We start from the raw sequence: 17,181 nt of genomic DNA, 5'->3' as shown, positions 1-17,181 counted from the left end.
GATGCTGAGGAATGTTCCCTCTATCCCTACATTCTGAAGAGTTTTGATCAGGAATGGATGCTGTTATTTTGTCAAATGCTTTCTCTGCATCTCTTGAGAGGATCCTATGGTTCTTCTTTTTTCTCTTCTTGACATGATCTATCACATTGGTTGTTTTATGAGCGTTGTACCAGCCTTGCATCTCAGAGATAAATCCCACTTGATCATGGTGAATAATCTTCTTGATGTACTGTTGAATCCTATTGGCTAGTATCTTGTTGAGAATTTTTGCATCTGTGTTCATCAGGGATATTGGTCTATAATTCTCCTTTTTGGTGGGGTCTTTGTCTCGTTTTGGAATTAAGGTGATGCTGGCCTCATAGAACAAGTTTGGAAATATTCCATCCCTTTCTATCTTTCTGAACAGCTTTAGTAGAATAAGTATTGATTCTTCTTTAAACGTTTGATAGAATTCCCTGGGAAGCCATCTGGCCCTCGACTTTTGTGTCTTGGGAAATTTTTGATGACTGCTTAAATTTCCTCCTTGGTTAGTGGCATGTTCAGGTTTTGTTTCGGTTCCAGTTTTGGTAGTGTGTGGTTTTCCAGAAATGCATCCATTTCTTCTAGATTGCCTAATTTGTTGGCATTTAGCTGCTCATAATAAGTTTTTAAAATCGTTTGTATTTCCTTGGTATTGGTTGTGATCTCTCCTTTTTCATTCATGATTTTACTAATTTGAGTCTTATTTCTTTTTAATAAGGCTGGCTAATGGTTTATCTAGCTTATTAATTCTTTCAAAGAACCAACTCTTGGTTTTGTTGATCTGTTCTACAGTTCTTTCATTGAGTTCTGTTCGAACTTTATTCACTCTCTTCTTCTGCTTAGTGTAGTTTTTATTTGCTGTTTTCTCCAGTTCCTTTAGGTGTGAAGATAGCTTATGTATTTGAGTTTTTTCCAATTTTTTTGAGGGATGCTTGTATTGTGATGTATTTCCCTCTTAGGACTGCTTTTGCTGTATCCTGAAGATTTTGAATGGTTGTATCTTCATTTTCATTAGTTTCTATGAATCTTTTTAATTCTTCTCTAATTTCCTGGTTGCCCCAAAGATCTTTTAGTGGGATGCTCTTTAACCTCCACGTGTTTGAATTTCTTCCTGTGCTTTAGTTCTAGTTTCTAAGCATTATGGTCTGAGAATATGCAGGGGACAATCCCAATATTTTGGTATCAGTTGAGACCTGATTTGTGACCCAGTATGTGGTCTATTCTGGAGAAAGTTCCATGTGCACTTGAGAAGAATGTATATTCAGTTGCATTTGGATGTAAAGTTCTGTGTATATCTGTGAAATCCATCTGGTTCAGTGTATCATTTAAAGCTCTTGTTCCCCAAAGATACAGATGCAGTGAACACTGGGACACCTGCACCCCAATGTTTATAGCAGCAATGTCCACAATGGCCAAACTGTGGAGGGAGTCTTGGTGTCCACCGAAAGATGAATGGATAAAGAAGATGTGGTATACGTATACAATGGAATATTACTCAGCCGTTAGAAACGACAAATACCTACCATTTGCTTCGACATGGATGGAACTGGAGATTATTATGCTGAGTGAAATAAGTCAATTGGAGAAGGACAAACATTATATGTTCTCATTCATTTGGGGAATATAAAAAATAGTGAAAGGGAATAAAGGGGAAGGGAGAGAAAATGAATGGGAAATATTGGAAAGGGAGACAGAACATGAGAGACTCCTAACTCTGGGAAATGAACAAGGGGTGGTGGAAAGGGAGGTGGGAGGGTAGGGGTAGGTAGGGGTGACTGGGTGATGGGCACTGAGGGGGGCACTTGATGGGATGAGCACTGGGTGTTATGCTATATGTTGGCAAATTGAACTCCAATTAAAAAAAAAAGAAAAGGAAAGGAAAGGAAAAAAAGAAAAGAAAAAGAAAAAAAAATAAAGCTCTTGTTTCTTTGGAGATATTGTGCTTAGGATATCTGTCATTTGCAGAAAGTGCCGTGTTCAAGTCTCCCAGTATTAGTATATTATTATCTAAGTATGCCTCTACTTTGATTACTAATTGATTGATATACTTGGTAGCTCCCACATTAGGGGCATAAATATTCATGATTGTTAGGTCCTCTTGTTGGATAAACCCTTTAAGTATGATATAGTGTCCCTCTTCATCTCTTATTATAGTCTTTGAGATAAACTTTAATTTATCTGATATGAGGATGGCTACCCCTGCTTTGTTTTGAACACCATTTGAATGGTAAATGGTTCTCCAACCTTTCAGTTTCAGGCTGTAGGTGTCCTTAGGTCTCAAATGAGTCTCTTGTAGACAGCAAATATATGAGTCTTGCTTTTTTATCCAGTCTGAAACCTTGCATCTTTTGATGGGATCATTTAGCCCATTCACGTTCAGAGTTATTATTGAAAGATATGAACTTAGTGTCATCATAATACCTATTCAGTCCCTGTTTTGTGGATTGTTTCCTTGGACTTCCTCTTTCTTTTACCGAGTCCCCCTTCATATTTCTTGCAGAGCTGGTTTGGTGGTCACATATTCTTTCAGTTTCTGCCTGTCTTAGAAGCTCTTTATCTCTCCTTCTATTCTGAATGAGAGCCTTGCTGGATAAAGTATTCTTGGCTGCATGTTCTTCTCATTTAGGACCCTGAATATACCCTGCCAGCCCTTTCTGGGCTGACAGGTTTCTGTGGAGAGGTCTGCTGTTAATCTAATACTTCTCCCCATATAAGTTACGGATCTCTTTTCTCTTGCTGCTTTAAGGATCTTCTCTTTATATTTGGAATTTGCAAGTTTCACTATTAAAAGTCAAGGTGTTGAATCGTTTTTATTGATTTTGGGGGGATCCTCTCTATCTCCCGGATCTGAATGTCTGTTTCCCTCCCCAAATTAGGGAAGTTCTGAGCTATGATTTGTTCAAATACATCAAATACACTTTCTGGCCCTCTGGCCCTCTTGGCACTCTCTGGAACCCTAATTATATGTAGATTTTTCCTTCTGAGGCTATCATGTATTTCCCTTAACCTTTCTTCATGTTCTTTTAATTCTTCTCTTTTTGGCAAGCTTCCTTCCTTGCCATCTATGGCATCTTCCTTGTCTTCTATGTCACTCACTCTTTCTTCTACCTCATTAACCCTCATTATTAGGACCTCCAGTTTGGATTGCATCTCGTTTAATTGAATTTTAATTTTGTCCTGATTAGATCTAAATTCTGCAGTCATGAAGTCTCTTGATTCCTTTATGCTTTTTTCCAGAGCCACCAGTAGCTTTATAATTGTGCTTCTGATTGACTTTCTGACATCAAAGTGTAATCCAAATTCTGTAACTCTGTGGCAGAGAGTACTGTTTCTGATTCTTTCTTTTGTGGTGAGTTTTTCTTTCTAGTCATTTTTCTCAGTGCAGAGTGGCTGTATAAACGGGCTGAGTCAAGAATATCAATCATGACCTAAGTAAATTTCACCCCAACCAAAACCTAAGTAAATTTCACCCCAGATGATTCTCCTGAGGTCAGAGACCAGAAATTGAAAACAAAGATCAGAACGATATAAAGAAAAAGGACTACTAAAGTGAAAAACAAATTTTAAAACAACGTAGTAAAAAATAAAAGGCCAAGAATCCCAAGGAAGAAGAGACAAAGAAGAGAAAAAAGGGGGGTACTGGGAGATGGTGGTAGTGACAAGTTGTAGTGGAGGAGAATATAGTCTACCTGAGGGATTCTAGAGGGTGATCCTCTTGGTTCTGAGTATGTCAAGTTCTTTATGTTAGAAGATGCTTAGTCCCCAGTTTATATAAACTGGAAATACTTGTACAGAGCCCCACCACTGACCACCAAAACATAAATGAGATAAAAGAACGGAGCAGAATGGGAATGAGGAGTCTCACAGAATGAAGCAGCATGGTATACCATTTGGTTCTGGGTGCATGCTGGTCATGTTTTAGAAGGCGTTAACTTCCACCATTGTAGATCAAAATGAGGCAGAGGAAAAAAAAAACATATTTCATATATCTCCCAAAAATAAGTTGAGTATGTTGAAGGGAATCTAGAAGTGGAAAATACATCTAGGGCCTGTAATTGTAGATATATGAAAGTTAAAAAGGAAGAATCTTAAAAATGAAGAGGTGGTAAAATATTGTAGTTAAGGTGGGAAAAGAGAAAAAAAAATAGAAATTTTCAGTCTGATATAAAAATGAGCTGTACTGGAAAAAGGAAGAGAAAAAAAAATAGGAGGGGTACCCTCTGGTTCTATATATTGTAAATCCCTCGACTTCCCCTGGAGCTTTCCAACGCTGCTTGCTCAAGAACTTGCTCTTACCCCATCCTTCCAGCTGGTCTTCTGGGGGAGGGGCTGCTATGCTGATTCTCAGGTGTGTGCACCTGGGAGAGCTGCCCGGCCCCCTGCTGGGTGCCAGGCTCAGCGGGAGCTGTTTACCCTGTGAGGCCTCTGTCCCCTGGTGGCCCCACCCCTCCCAGGCACAGGGTGACCCAAGGAGGAACAACAGTGGCGGCGGCCAGCTCTCCAGCCCTGGAGTCAGCTCCCCCAGTAATGAACGCAGTCTCCCATTCCGCACTGGCCTAGGTGCCCCCAGGTGCCAGGGGGCGCTGACCTGCACAGCTTGGGGGCACCCAGCGGCAGGAGAGTCCTCGCTGTCCTGGGCCCTCCCCACCTCCGCCTTCCCCCAGGGGGAGCGCAGGATCCTGGGCTGTGTCCGCTCGGGGCCTGGGATCCGGGGCCTGTGCTGCTGGCCTCGCGTTCCCGTTCCCGTTCCCGGGGCGCAGCTCCCGCAGGCAGCAGGGCGCAGCCCCTGGTCCAGAGCCGCCGCCTGACCCACCGGCTTCCCCCCGGGGCCCCGCCGGGCGCGCTCCAGCCCCTGACCGAGACCAGCCTGCCGCGTGCGGGGGCTCTCCCCGGGCGCACCTCCTCTGTTAGTGGCTCCGGGAGCCTGGGGGAGTCCCTGCCCCTCCTGCGGTGCTGCGCAGGTTCCCTGCTGAGCACCTTTCCTTCCGGGGAGAATCCGGTGTGGATTTTTTAAAGTTCCTGCTTCTCCCAGGCTGGGCCATTCCAGTCCCGGAGGCTCTAGCTGTGGCCTTAGCCTGGCTCCTCGCAGGGCCCCTCCCCCACTTGATACTTTTCCCCCCCACCTTTCTGCCTTGTTAGAAGCGAAAACCTTTCTCTCCATTGCACTGTGGCTGTTCTCTCTTTTTTTTTAAAGATTTATTTTTATTTATGATAGACAGAGAGAGAGAGAGAGAGAGAGACAGGCAGAGGGAGAAGCAGGCTCCATGCAGGGAGCCCGACGTGGGACTCCATTCAGGGACCCCAGGATCGCGCCCTGGGCCAAAGGCAGGCGCAAAACCGCTGAGCCACCCAGGGAATCCCAGTTCTCTCCTTAAATCTCAGGTCAAATTCATAGGTTTTCAGGATGGTTTAAAAGTAATCTACGTAAGTTGGTGGGGCCGGGTGAAATGAGGACCCCTACTCCTCCACCATCTTCTCAGCTTCCCCCTCAAAATAATTCCTGATAAATTATAGATCCAGATTTTAAAAAGTAAAGCAACACAAGATTTTAGAAGAAAACACAGAAGTAAGTTTTAGTGACCGTGGAGTAGGCAAACATTTCTTAAATAGCAAAAAAGTTCTATGTAGAAAAAAATTAGTAAATTTGACTACATCAAAAGTAAGAAACCTATTCAACGAAAGATACTATTAAAAGACACAGACTGGGAGAATTTTACACACACACACACACACACACACATGTGTATATATATGTATATATGTGTGTATGTGTATGTATATAAATACATACTACAATATGTACATGATACAGACACACAATACATAAAGAACTCCTAAAATCAATAAAAACAACAAACAACCTACTGGGAAAATGAGCAAAGATTTAAACAGATGATTCATGAAAGAAAATGTCCAAATGACCAATAGATATAAAAAGTTGCTGAGATATTCAAATTAGATACTGCTACACAGTCCAACATCTTGGGAAAAATTAAAAATATAGAAAATGCCATGTGTAGGAGAGGGTATGTGTAGATAGCAGCTCTCTTGACTGCTGATGGAGGTGTAAATTGGACAGCCACTTTTAAAAACTTTGGACTATTTTCTGAAGTTGAATAAATGCATCTTTATCCTAGCAAGTTCACTCTTTAACGTATATACAAAAGAAATGCATACATTTGATTGTAAAACATATAGATGAAGATGTTCATAGTAGCAAGACTTATGATAACCTCAAGGTGAAAATATATTAAATATTTATTACAGAAGTATGGATAAGTAAATTGTGGTATATTCATACAATAAGACACTACATAGCAATGACAGTGTACACAATACACTACGTAATAGAGATGAGTCTTACAAACATCCCTGTGGGAAAGAAAGCAGACAGTAAGAGAACATACAGAATGACCCCACTGAAGTATGGTCAGGCCACTGGCAGGTGAGATGTGAAGCTCCCGGGACATGTTCATGTTCTGCATTTCTCGATGAGTGCTAGATAGATGGGTGCATTTACTTTGTGAAAATTCATTGAGCTGTGTGTATTTTCCTATATAATATTGTACTTCCAAAAAATTTTAAAGTTAATTTAAAAAATACTCAGGCAATGTATCCTATCCTGACTGATTTGACAAATAATGACTTTTCTCACTATTCTGTACATACTTCACTGTTTTCTCACCCCATTCTGTCTTCAAACCCCATCCACAACAAATCAATGAGATTTGAAATAACATTTCTGTTCTTCTGAGGAAAGGAAAGTATACCTAGAAAACTTCTAAATGCGGCATTGGAGGAGGAAGCTCACTACCCTGTTCCAACTTTTCATCATTCCACTTGCCCAGAAAATTCTCTCCACCCCAAGAGATAGAACAATGCCCCACCTGACCCCCTAAATATGTCTCTTTGACAAAATTATTTTGAGCTGGGCATCTAGGTGGCTCAGTCAGTTAAGTGTCTGCCTTTGGCTCAGGTCATGATCCGAGGGTTCTGGAATCAAGTCCCCCATTGGGCCCCCTGCTCAGCAGGGAATCTGCTTCTTCTCCCTCTGTCCCTCTCCCCTGGTCATGTTTTCTCTCTCTCTCTCAAATAAATAAATAAAATCTTTTAAAAAATAATTATTTTGAGCTGAAGGCAATTAAAAAATAGCAAAACACAGAAAAAATCCTCCATTTTCTACTAGAGGTGGGCTATAAATTCTCCTTTTACTGGAAACAGACTCCAAACCAGACCAGAGATGGCATCAGAGGAATCTGCAAACAAACTTTCCTCTTTAATTCCCACCCATGTTTACCTTCTCACGATTTGGTGCCCTGGCAAGTCTGTTCTGTCATTTTCTTTGTTGAAAATGCTATTCAAGTCACCGTCCTGGGTTTGTGCAACTTACTCTTTGTCTTAGGTTTCTCTCTGGAGATGTGCACTGTACATATTAATATACTGTTTGTTTTTTTACTCTTGTTAATCTTTCTTTTTATTTTTTAAAGGGTCTGAGCTAAAAACCTAAGATGGCTAGAGGTACAGGTTTCCCCACTATCCAAAAGTAGAGCATTCCTGTGGAAACTTCAGTGAACTGAAATAGCATGAAGCAAAGAAGCAATGACCATTAATTTAATATGGGACATTTTAGCATTCCCAGACCTAAAAAATAACCTCTCCTAGCCTTTTCTGATAACCTTAGGACACATCTTGCTAAAGGGTGAATAAACTAAATGAAGATAAAGCACAGGTGTTCATGGACAGTTATGAAAGAACTTTAATTTCCCACAAGAATTTTCCACAAGAAAATTATAGAATGTTTTGAGTCACTGCAGATGAGTTGCCAATAGTCAATGTACTTCAGATCCTGGTTGCTGGATGATGAGATGCTGAGTACAGTCCCTGGGCAATGAGGTTGGCAGGTGTGCTCTTGCTGCTCAGAGTGCATACTGCCTCTATAAGAGGGCATGATGCAAAACAAAAGCGTTTTTGCCCTTTTTTTGTCATAAACATGGGAATATTCTTTAGATTTCTTTTGATTAGCAAAAATGGAGACTAATGTAGGTCTTTGGTTTTTAAAAAGTGGTATAATGCAAACTTTCAAAAAGTGAGGGATACCTGTAGTTTTGCCTCCCCCAACACCAGCAAAAACGTCTGTGTACTGTGTACATGATGGTGTCCAGGGACGTGACATGGGACAATCTACTAACTCCAAGCCACTGGCTCCAGAACCTGCCTGGCCAAGCCAGCCAGAGATTATTCTTTGATGATTCTTTGTAGAGAGGGTTGGGTTCAAGGGTGTGTGGAAGTACTTAGCCTTTCTTGGATGGGACTTAATTGCTTCCCAAGGCTCCCAATGTCCTCAGGCTAAACACTCATATCCATCAGCATCTAGTTGCATCAACATCAATATGTGTCCAACACTCATCTCACCTCCTTTCCACAGAGAGGAGTTCAGGGCACTGGGGCGGTCTGGGTTCAGGGAATAGGAATTCAGCCATTCTGTTAGAACAGTGATTTTCAATCCTGATAGCGTTCAAGGACTTGTTAAAATTCCAATGGTTACTCAGCCATTAGAAATGACAAATACCCACCATTTGCTTCAACGTGGATGGAACTGGAGGGTATTATGCTGAGTGAAATAAGTCAATCGGAGAAGGACGAACATTATATGGTCTCATTCATTTGGGGAGTTTAAATAATAGTGAAAGGGAATAGAAGGGAAGGGAGAAGAAATGTGTGGGAAATGTCAGAAAGGGAGGCAGAACATGAAGACTCCTAACTCTGGGAAGCGAACTGGGGGTGGTGGAAGGGGAAGAGGGGGGGGGGTGGGGGTGAATGGGTGACGGGCACTGAGGGGGGCACTTGATGGGATGAGCACTGGGTGTTATTCTGTATGTTGGCAAATTGAACACCGATAAAAAATAAATTTATTATTATTTTAAAAATCCAATGGTTAGAACTAAAGTGAAACTAAGACAAAATTTTTAAAAGATACCAGATGATGCCCATTGCAATCAAGGGAGAACAGCCATTGGATTGAGAACCTAGTGTTCCCCCAGTTATTTGATCATAAAAACCACCCAATGAACACTTTAGAAATACAGATCCTAGAGCCTCCCTTAGTTATTTCTATGTCATTAGGATAAAGAAGTAATAACTGTACTTTTAACAAGCATCCCAAGTGATTCTTATGCTTAGGTCAGTTGGGGAAACACCCTTCACCAATGGGTATTGGGTCCCAGAAACTTACATAAGCCTGCCTATTCCTCCACCGGACTTCATAAAGGATGGGACTTCATGCTTGACATTTGATTGTGATTCAGAAAACACGTGATAAATAAATGACGAACTGACTACTTCACAAACCAAGAAAATTATAGTATGTTCTTAGTCACTGGAGATGAGTTTCCAATAATCATTGTACTGCAGACCCTAGGGGGAAGAAATACACATGACAGCTGGTATCCATCTACTATGCTGTAGTCACAATAGGAGTTGCTTTGCATATGTAATCTCATTTAATAACAGCTCTGGAAGAAAATATTATCATTCCTAACTTATAGGTAAGATCAACTGAAATGCATAAAGGCATCAGTGCTGGATTTATATATTGTCCCTGCCACCTATTTGCCATTGCAGGTGATTTATTCTTTGTGCTTGAGCTTCCAAATCTGTAGAATGGGTTCAATGACTTGTTAATAGATGGGCAATTGATCATTCAGCTGTGCAAGAACATCAGGACCCAGTCGGTGTTTGTCCTGAGAGTAGCTTATAGAATAACCAACTAATGTTGAGAAGCAATATGGCAGAGTTGTTAAGGGACTATATCCTGGCATCTCCTACCTTTTGACCTCTGGGAGAGTTTCTTAATGCCTTTCTACCTCAGTTTCCTTATCTAAGGCATGCCTAGGTCATTACATGATCTCCAACACCTTTAGCCACCTCCTCACCCCAGCTCATATAATGCATGAACTGTGTAATCTGACACAATCACACTTCAAAGTTTAGTGGAAAAAATGAGAGGAGAAAAAGCAATTGGAAAGCCCTAGCATGGTGCTCCACTGGCAAGGGGCACTCAGCATTGGAGTCCTCACTCATACGCAAACACATACACATGTGAGCACACACATAACACTCACGCATGGACATAAGGCAGAAAAAGGGAAACACTTAGACAATAGAAAGAAGTTTCATTTCATTTGTATTGGACGGAAAAGAAAGAATGAGACTAATTAGCAGGAATTAGTATGCACATTTTTAGTCCATTCATTCTAAGAGTGTTTGAAGCACCATTCCATTTCATCATTTTTTAGTATATTTTTTATTGGAGTTTGATTTGCCAACATATAGTATAACACCTAGTGCTCAACCCGTCAAGTGCCCCCCCCTCAGTGCCCATCACAGTCACCCCGTCCCCCTGCCCACCTCCCCTTCCACTACCCCTTTTTCATTTCCCAGAGTTAGGAGCCTCTCACGTTTTGTCACCCTCTCTGATATTTCCCACACATTTTTTCCCCTTTCCCCTTTAATCCCTTTCACTATTTTTTATATTCCCCATACGAGTGAAACCATATGATGATTGTCCTTCTCCAATTGACTTACTTCACTCAGCATAATACCCTCCAGTTCCATCCACGTTGAAGCAAATGGTGGGTATTTGTCCTTTCTGATGGCTGAGGAATATTCCATTGTATACATAGACCACAGCTTCTTTATCCATTCATCTGTCAAAGGACACCAAGGTTCCTTCCACAGTTTGGCTATTGTGTCTTTACAACAGTCTTGTGAAGTACTCATTAATGTTCCCATTTCAAAGATAGGAACATCAAGGGACAAAAAGGTTAGATTATGAGTTCAAAATCATCCTGATATGAAGAGGATAACAGGCTTTGGAGTAGCTGGGCCAGACACTAAGCCTGGGTCCTTTCTTTTCTACTTGTCTCAAGCAAGAAAAACAGATTTAACTTTTTTTCCTTCCCTTGAGGGACTGAGAGGGGAAAAGAGGAAATCTGAGGGGGTCATGCCCTGTTCTTAGAGAGACAGTGGGGGTAGAGAGGAAATTGGGCATCCCAAGCTGCAGTCTGATTCTGCTGCCAAAGCAGCTTTGAGGCCTGGAATGAGTGCCCTCCCTCCCCAGTTGTCCTTTCCCTTCTCTGGGACCAGCACCAGCATAGAAGCTGTGCAGTGCTAAGACTCTGGTCCCTCTCCACCTTGGCATCAATCTCTGCAAACATTACGTCTCCTGCCTGCTGAGCCCAAGAGTTCCACAGGCTTCTACATACCAGGTATCTGGTGTCTCTTTTTCCATTTCCTCCTCTTTTTTCATGTGGAGGACCCCATGTGCTGTGAAGACTTCTTTAAAATCATCATGGCCTAAAATGAGCCATCATTCTGATGCCCCTAACTCCTTAAGGTGACTGGGGAAGGGTCTCTACTACTGGTTGCTTCAAGGTGTTTGTGTGTTTTAAACATGGCCCCCATGATAAAACGACTAGCTTTTAAATTCTGCATGACATTCTTGGTATACTCTGAGTCTTGGGGAATCACAGGAGGGAGTGATGTAAGCAGGGAAGGACCCAATCATTGAAGAACTGAGGGCTACAAATTTCCCCATTCTGCAAATGTGTGCTGAGTCAGAGGCACATGCTGAGCTAAAGGATGTTCTTGCAGCTGGTCCAGAGGGGAGCCAGATTTTGCCATGTGAACAGCAGCAGCCCCTGTGTTCTGAGAAGGAGGTCCTATGAAATCATGAGAGGTGTACTTCCCATTGTAATCCACCCCGTTTCCCCCTTTCTTTATGTGGGACATTTGTGGGGCCAGATTCACCTGTTAAACTCATACTGATAGTGAAAAAGAGCTTCTCTCTCTCTCTCTTTTTTTTTTTTCTTTTAATTCATGAGAGAGAGAGGGGGAGAGAGAGAGAGAGAGAGAGGCAGGGACACAGGCAGAGGGAGAAGCAGGCTCCATGCAGGGAGCCCGACGCGGGACTCGACCCCGGGTCTCCAGGGTCACGCCCTGGGCTGAAGGCAACGCTAAACTGCTGAGCCACCCTGGCTCCCCGAAAGGAGCTTCTTTTAAAGGGGGAACAGACTTACTACCAACCACTGAGTGTGCCTTAGATGAACAAACAGGGAGAATAATGTTGGGAGTCATGGAAAGTTCCAGAGGCTAGAGCCAGAGCAGCATTGGGTGGGGCCAAGGGAGCACAAGTCAAGGAAGACAGGAGATTCCAGCCAAAGTAGGTTATCAAGTGACAGGGAAATTTCTTTGCATTCAGGGCCAAGGCCTAGAGAGAGCACAGGGCACCCCAACTGCAGAGCTGGGTTCAGATCCTCCAGAGCCTGAGACATGCTGGGTGACCCTACAGGACAGAAGAACAGGAAGCAAGATCCTCCAGCTAAGAATCCTCCTAGGTAGAGTAGCAGGTTCTCCCTGGTGCTCCTTCTGTTCAAGGCTCCTGAGAGCAGGTTTAGGTGACAAGAGGGACCTAGCCCAAGCCTGGAAGACAACAAAAGTGAGATGAGATGCTGGGAGCTCACCTGTGGTCACAGCACTAGCACCAGCCCAGAGACAGATGGTCACTTAACTGACTGACAATGAGCAGATGCATGAGGAAGGCTGCACCATCTGTCCTTTGCTGAGACTTTCCTCTTCTTCCCAGCTCACTCCCAAAGACAAGGAACTTCCCAGCAGTCTCTGGGCCTCTCTTTACAAAGAATGCCATTCATTCATTCAGGCAGGCAGTCAATTATTCTATAATCACCAGCTTGCTAAGCAGGTACTACCCACCAGCACTGGGTGAGGATGGAGATATACCAATGGCCATAAGGACACAGGGAGAGGCTGATTCAGGACTCAAGTTCACAAAAGGTGACCTAGCTGGAGGCAGCAGGTGCTGGCTTGCTAGATGTATGTTTGGGGGCAGGGAAGGGGAATGAAGAGGAGGAGCTATCCACGCACCTGGGTTCTAAACGTGATTTGGATTTTTCCAAAGGCCACACCCAGTAACAGATGTGTTTTGAGAACAGCGTTTAACCAGTGACTTCAGTTTCATGTTATGTTAATCACAGGAAGTTACTGGTGTAAAGACTCAGGGGATCCCTGTTCTTATGTTTCCAGGAAAGAAATTCCATGTGGCAAGGATAATCTTGAAGATCTGAACACCATGGAAGGAAGGCATGGCTGGGCAGGAGCTCAGAGTCTGCTCACCTCCTGCCAGCTTCAGTGTCATTAATGGTCAGGGTACCCAGGCTCTGTCACTAAGCCAAAGTGAAGGGAACTCTGGTTCCAGACAGACATCTTAGCTGTTCCCTTCTTCTCTCAGACCCTGGTCCACTGAGTGATGATATGCTCAATGAGTCCCTTATTTCCACCTATGCTAATTCATGCCCTTCCTATTTTCAGCGGAGCTAGAAATACCTACTGTTAATTCCAGGGCCACTTCAAACATTAAGCAGCTTTATTCCTGCCTAAGAGGATTCATCTTACAAAGATTAAGGATTTACCCAAAAGGGAAGACTCTTTTTTCCTTCTCACTTTGCCCATCATACAAAGCCCTCCAGGACCAAGTGGACTCAGCTGAAAGCTGGGAGTCTGAGTTCCCTTTTCTACCTGTAATTATTTTCCTGCCTGGGCTTAATTTCCTCTACAGGCATTAGGAGGAGGTGGGGGTTAAAACAAAAAGAACATACTATATACACAACTGATGAATTATTGAACACCCCATCTAAAGTCAATGATGTACCACTATATGTTGGCTAATTGAATTTAAACACAAAAATTTTAAGAACAGTCTTTTGGTGTAGAATTCATTTCTTCATGGGGATTGTTATTTGACCTTGAGGGAGTTATTTCACTTCTTGTAACCTCAAATCCCTTAGCCATCACTTGAAGAGTATGGACTGAGCCTCTCTAGAGCCATTAAACTAGTGGCTCTAAAGTAGAATGTGTCTCTGATACTTGGTATCTTCCAGTCTGTTGAGGGAAGTGGCTTCACACTTGGATAGCTCCCAGAATGGGACATGCCCGGCATATACTAGGATTTCCATTCCTATTTGTTGAGTGAATGTGGAAACAAATATCACCATGGGAGTGCTGTTGTTTTGAGCAGGCACAGCCCTGATGCTGAGATACCCCCCCAGGAGATACAGAGCCAAGAGAGGAGCCAACAAGACCTCCAGGTGTCAGGGCTTGGACTAGAAGTGTGCAAGGGAGAGTTGAGGGTGGTCTCATCCTGGGGCTCCATGGATGGGCTTGGGCAAGGGGCTAAGGTAGTTAGAAAAAACTTTCAGGTTTTGGCAGTGTGTGAGTAATATACAGATGGGTTAGGAAGGAAGGGCCAGGGCCAGAAGGCTGGGTGGAGTGGAGGGAGAAGGTTATCCCAGAAGAGGAATTAGTGCTTAAAAAATCTCTGAAGTAGGAGAGGGGTGAAGGTGTGGTTGGTGAAGGCAAAGCAGGTTTACCCAGATTAGCAACCAGTCAGGGAGGGGTGAGGTTGGGGGGATAATTAAGTAATCTGAATGTGTATAGTTCAGTGAAGTTAGGAGAAAGATGGAGGAAATGGGTTGGACCCCTAGACAAGGAGTCTGTAATCAGTAAATTGATGACCTCTGGCATTTACCTTTCTAAGGCAGACAACTGGTACCCACCTCAGATCCTCTGCACACCTCTCCCACTTGTTCCTGTGCCCAGTATATTCTATCCCACAAAACAGGAGGAACAATCTCCTCAAGAAAAGAGAGAGCAAGAAGGTAGCAAGGCCACAAAAAAGATTCATGTCTTCTTCCAGGGTTAACTCATTAAACTATCCAGGAAGCCTGTGGCTCACTTCTCCCCCAACACAAGCCCAAAGCCTGGGTCTAAGGCAGAGGGTGGCACTGGGGATTAGGCATCAGTGACATCATTTGTCACACAGCCAGTGCCAAAAAATATCAAGTGGGTGGTTTTCATCACAAAAGCTGATCCAACTGGTAATTGAGGGGAATAGGGTGAATCATGTTTGACAAGTAAGGAATGAAAACAGAGGGGGCCTGGGGTGATTCTGTTTCCTTGAGGCAGGGCTCATGCATCCTATAAAAAGCTAGCTGGCCACTGACTTTACATCAGATCAGAGCAACCAGGCACCCCTTTCTCTGTGTACCAGGTAAGTCTCTGATTGGAATCAATTTGAAATTCATGTTTATTTTTTTTATTATTGGAAACTGGACAAAGGCAAACCTGTGTAAGAGGGCTGGTGAGGATATTAATTACAGAATCCTGGGCGTTTTAGATTACAGCACAGTTTGAGTGTGAAGGGAGTTTAGGGTCAGGTAAGTCTGCCACTTTGGTAAACAGCTATGGGACTGGGGGCTAGAGAGGGGACAAGCCTGTGCAAGGACCCACCCACAGTAAGTTAGTAGCAAGATTATGACTAGGACTGAGGCCCAGGCCCTTTCAGCAACACCACTCTTTTCTCTGTGTATGACACCTATAAAAATGTTGATTCATGAGATGGACCTCTGTTGTGCATTTGTTATATCTCAGGCACCATGCTAGTCACTTTGGGTAGATCAGACCATTATGGAACTTACTCAGCAAGCTCACAGCCTAGCAGGGAAGATAATGCATGCTTATACATAGGTGAAATACAAAGCAGATACTGACTGGTATGGGAACAGAGGGACAGAGAAGGGCCATGGCAGTTTGGGGGAGCTATGCTCAGGATCTCCTGGTACAAGATATGAGCTATAATGGAGGCATATCTGGACAAGCAAAATGGGAAGGAGAGCATTTCAGAGCAGATTGCATAAGCAAAGGCAGAATGAGGTCACAGGAGCTGAGACTCACAGAGGCATATTTAAGTCACAGGTATGCCACATGGTCCTAGGGATGGGTAGACTGCAATTGTTTCTATAATGTCACTGTCCAAAAGATCTCAGTGTGGTGCTGGGTACTTGTCAATGAGAAATATTACATGTCTGGGGAAGAAAGTTTGCTGGGTAATGAACCCCACTGAAATGGAGCAGAACAAATTGACTTTAACTCCTCCTCTTGAAAGGACCCAGAAATTATCAAAGCATATTTTACTTTCAAGTGTGTTTGGGTGGTTGGCCAGGGGAACTGAGGGGCTGTTTCTTCCAAGAAGGCCTGAAAAGAAACATATTTGTCATTGAATGTGTCTTCTATCCTAGATAATCTGTTTAAGTCATCTGTTCTGTTTGTAGGTCCAGTCTCCTGTGAAGCATGAGTTCTCATCAGCAGAAGCAACCCTGCATCCCTCCCCCCCAGCCTCAGCAGCAGGTGAAACAGCCATGCCAGCCTCCACCCCAGGAGCCATGTGCCCCCAAAACCAAGGAGCCATGCCACCCCAAGGTTCCAGAGCCTTGCCACACCAAGATTCCAGAGCCCTGCCACACCAAGGTTCCAGAGCCCTGCCAGCCCAAGGTTCCAGAGCCATGTCCCTCAACAGTGACTCCAGTACCAGCTCAGCAGAAGACCAAGCAGAAGTAATGAGGTCCACAGCCAAACAAGCCCCGGGGGAGCCAACCACCGGATGCTGAATCCCCTCTCCCATTGTCCTTCTGTCTCTTACTTACAATTAGCATGTTGTCACTCTGAGTCATAACCCTCCCTCTTTGCACCCTCTACAGAGATTTCCCTCACACTCCTCTGGAGGTCTCTGAGCTTCTGAAAGATGTAGACAGTCTCACTGGTTGAGCTACTCTTGTCTAAAGAGGGGCCTGGGGATCAAGTGGATCTTTCCTTCCCTATCCCTATTAAACCACTTTTAACTCCATAGCTGGCTGTTCTTGTCATTGGCTGAATCAACTTTTTCATTGTTCTCTCAATATGAAGCAGCAAAGGGCCTGGAACAGGCAGTGAGAGCATGTGTGTGTGTGTGTGTGTGTGCATGTGTGTGTGTATGTACACGTTCATGGACTGGCAATGGGTCAAGGCTACCCAGAGCCTTACTTTGGGCAGCCCTAGCTAGAGCAGGGCTTCTTTTATGCCTGAGTGAGTCCTATCTGAGTGTAGATGGTACCTGTTTCAAGCCATCTCTGACTCAGTCCTGGCTCCCAATTCACCCTTTTTCTGTTTGGTTTATTCCTTCATTATTGTTATTCCAAAGAAATAGTGCTTATAAAAATTCATGCATCCTCTCTTGCTGATGCCCTAACACATGAAACCAAGTGTTAAAAC

General features: G+C 43.5%; 1 protein-coding gene across 2 annotated transcripts in view; it reads left to right on the top strand.

Annotated features, from left to right (window-relative positions):
* LOC140600878 (cornifin-A) overlaps positions 1–16,777 on the top strand; it is a 28,734-nt gene extending 11,957 nt beyond the window's left edge. Inside the window, exons 1-2 of one of the 2 annotated variants that reach the window (XM_072769100.1) lie at positions 15,009–15,145; positions 16,206–16,777. In XM_072769100.1, coding sequence (XP_072625201.1) covers positions 16,225–16,491 — 267 coding nt within the window. In that variant the 5' untranslated portion in view covers positions 15,009–15,145; positions 16,206–16,224 and the 3' untranslated portion in view covers positions 16,492–16,777. Of the gene's footprint in view, positions 1–15,008; positions 15,146–16,205 lie in introns of those variants that run through there. The other variant, XM_072769101.1, reaches the window with a different exon arrangement.
* The last annotated feature ends 404 nt before the right edge of the window (positions 16,778–17,181 follow it).

The sequence above is a fragment of the Canis lupus genome, chromosome 12 (assembly GCF_048164855.1).
Source record: "Canis lupus baileyi chromosome 12, mCanLup2.hap1, whole genome shotgun sequence".
Lineage (NCBI taxonomy): Eukaryota > Metazoa > Chordata > Mammalia > Carnivora > Canidae > Canis > Canis lupus.
Note: the sequence above shows the minus strand (reverse complement) of the source record. Positions and strands in the feature narration are given on the sequence as shown.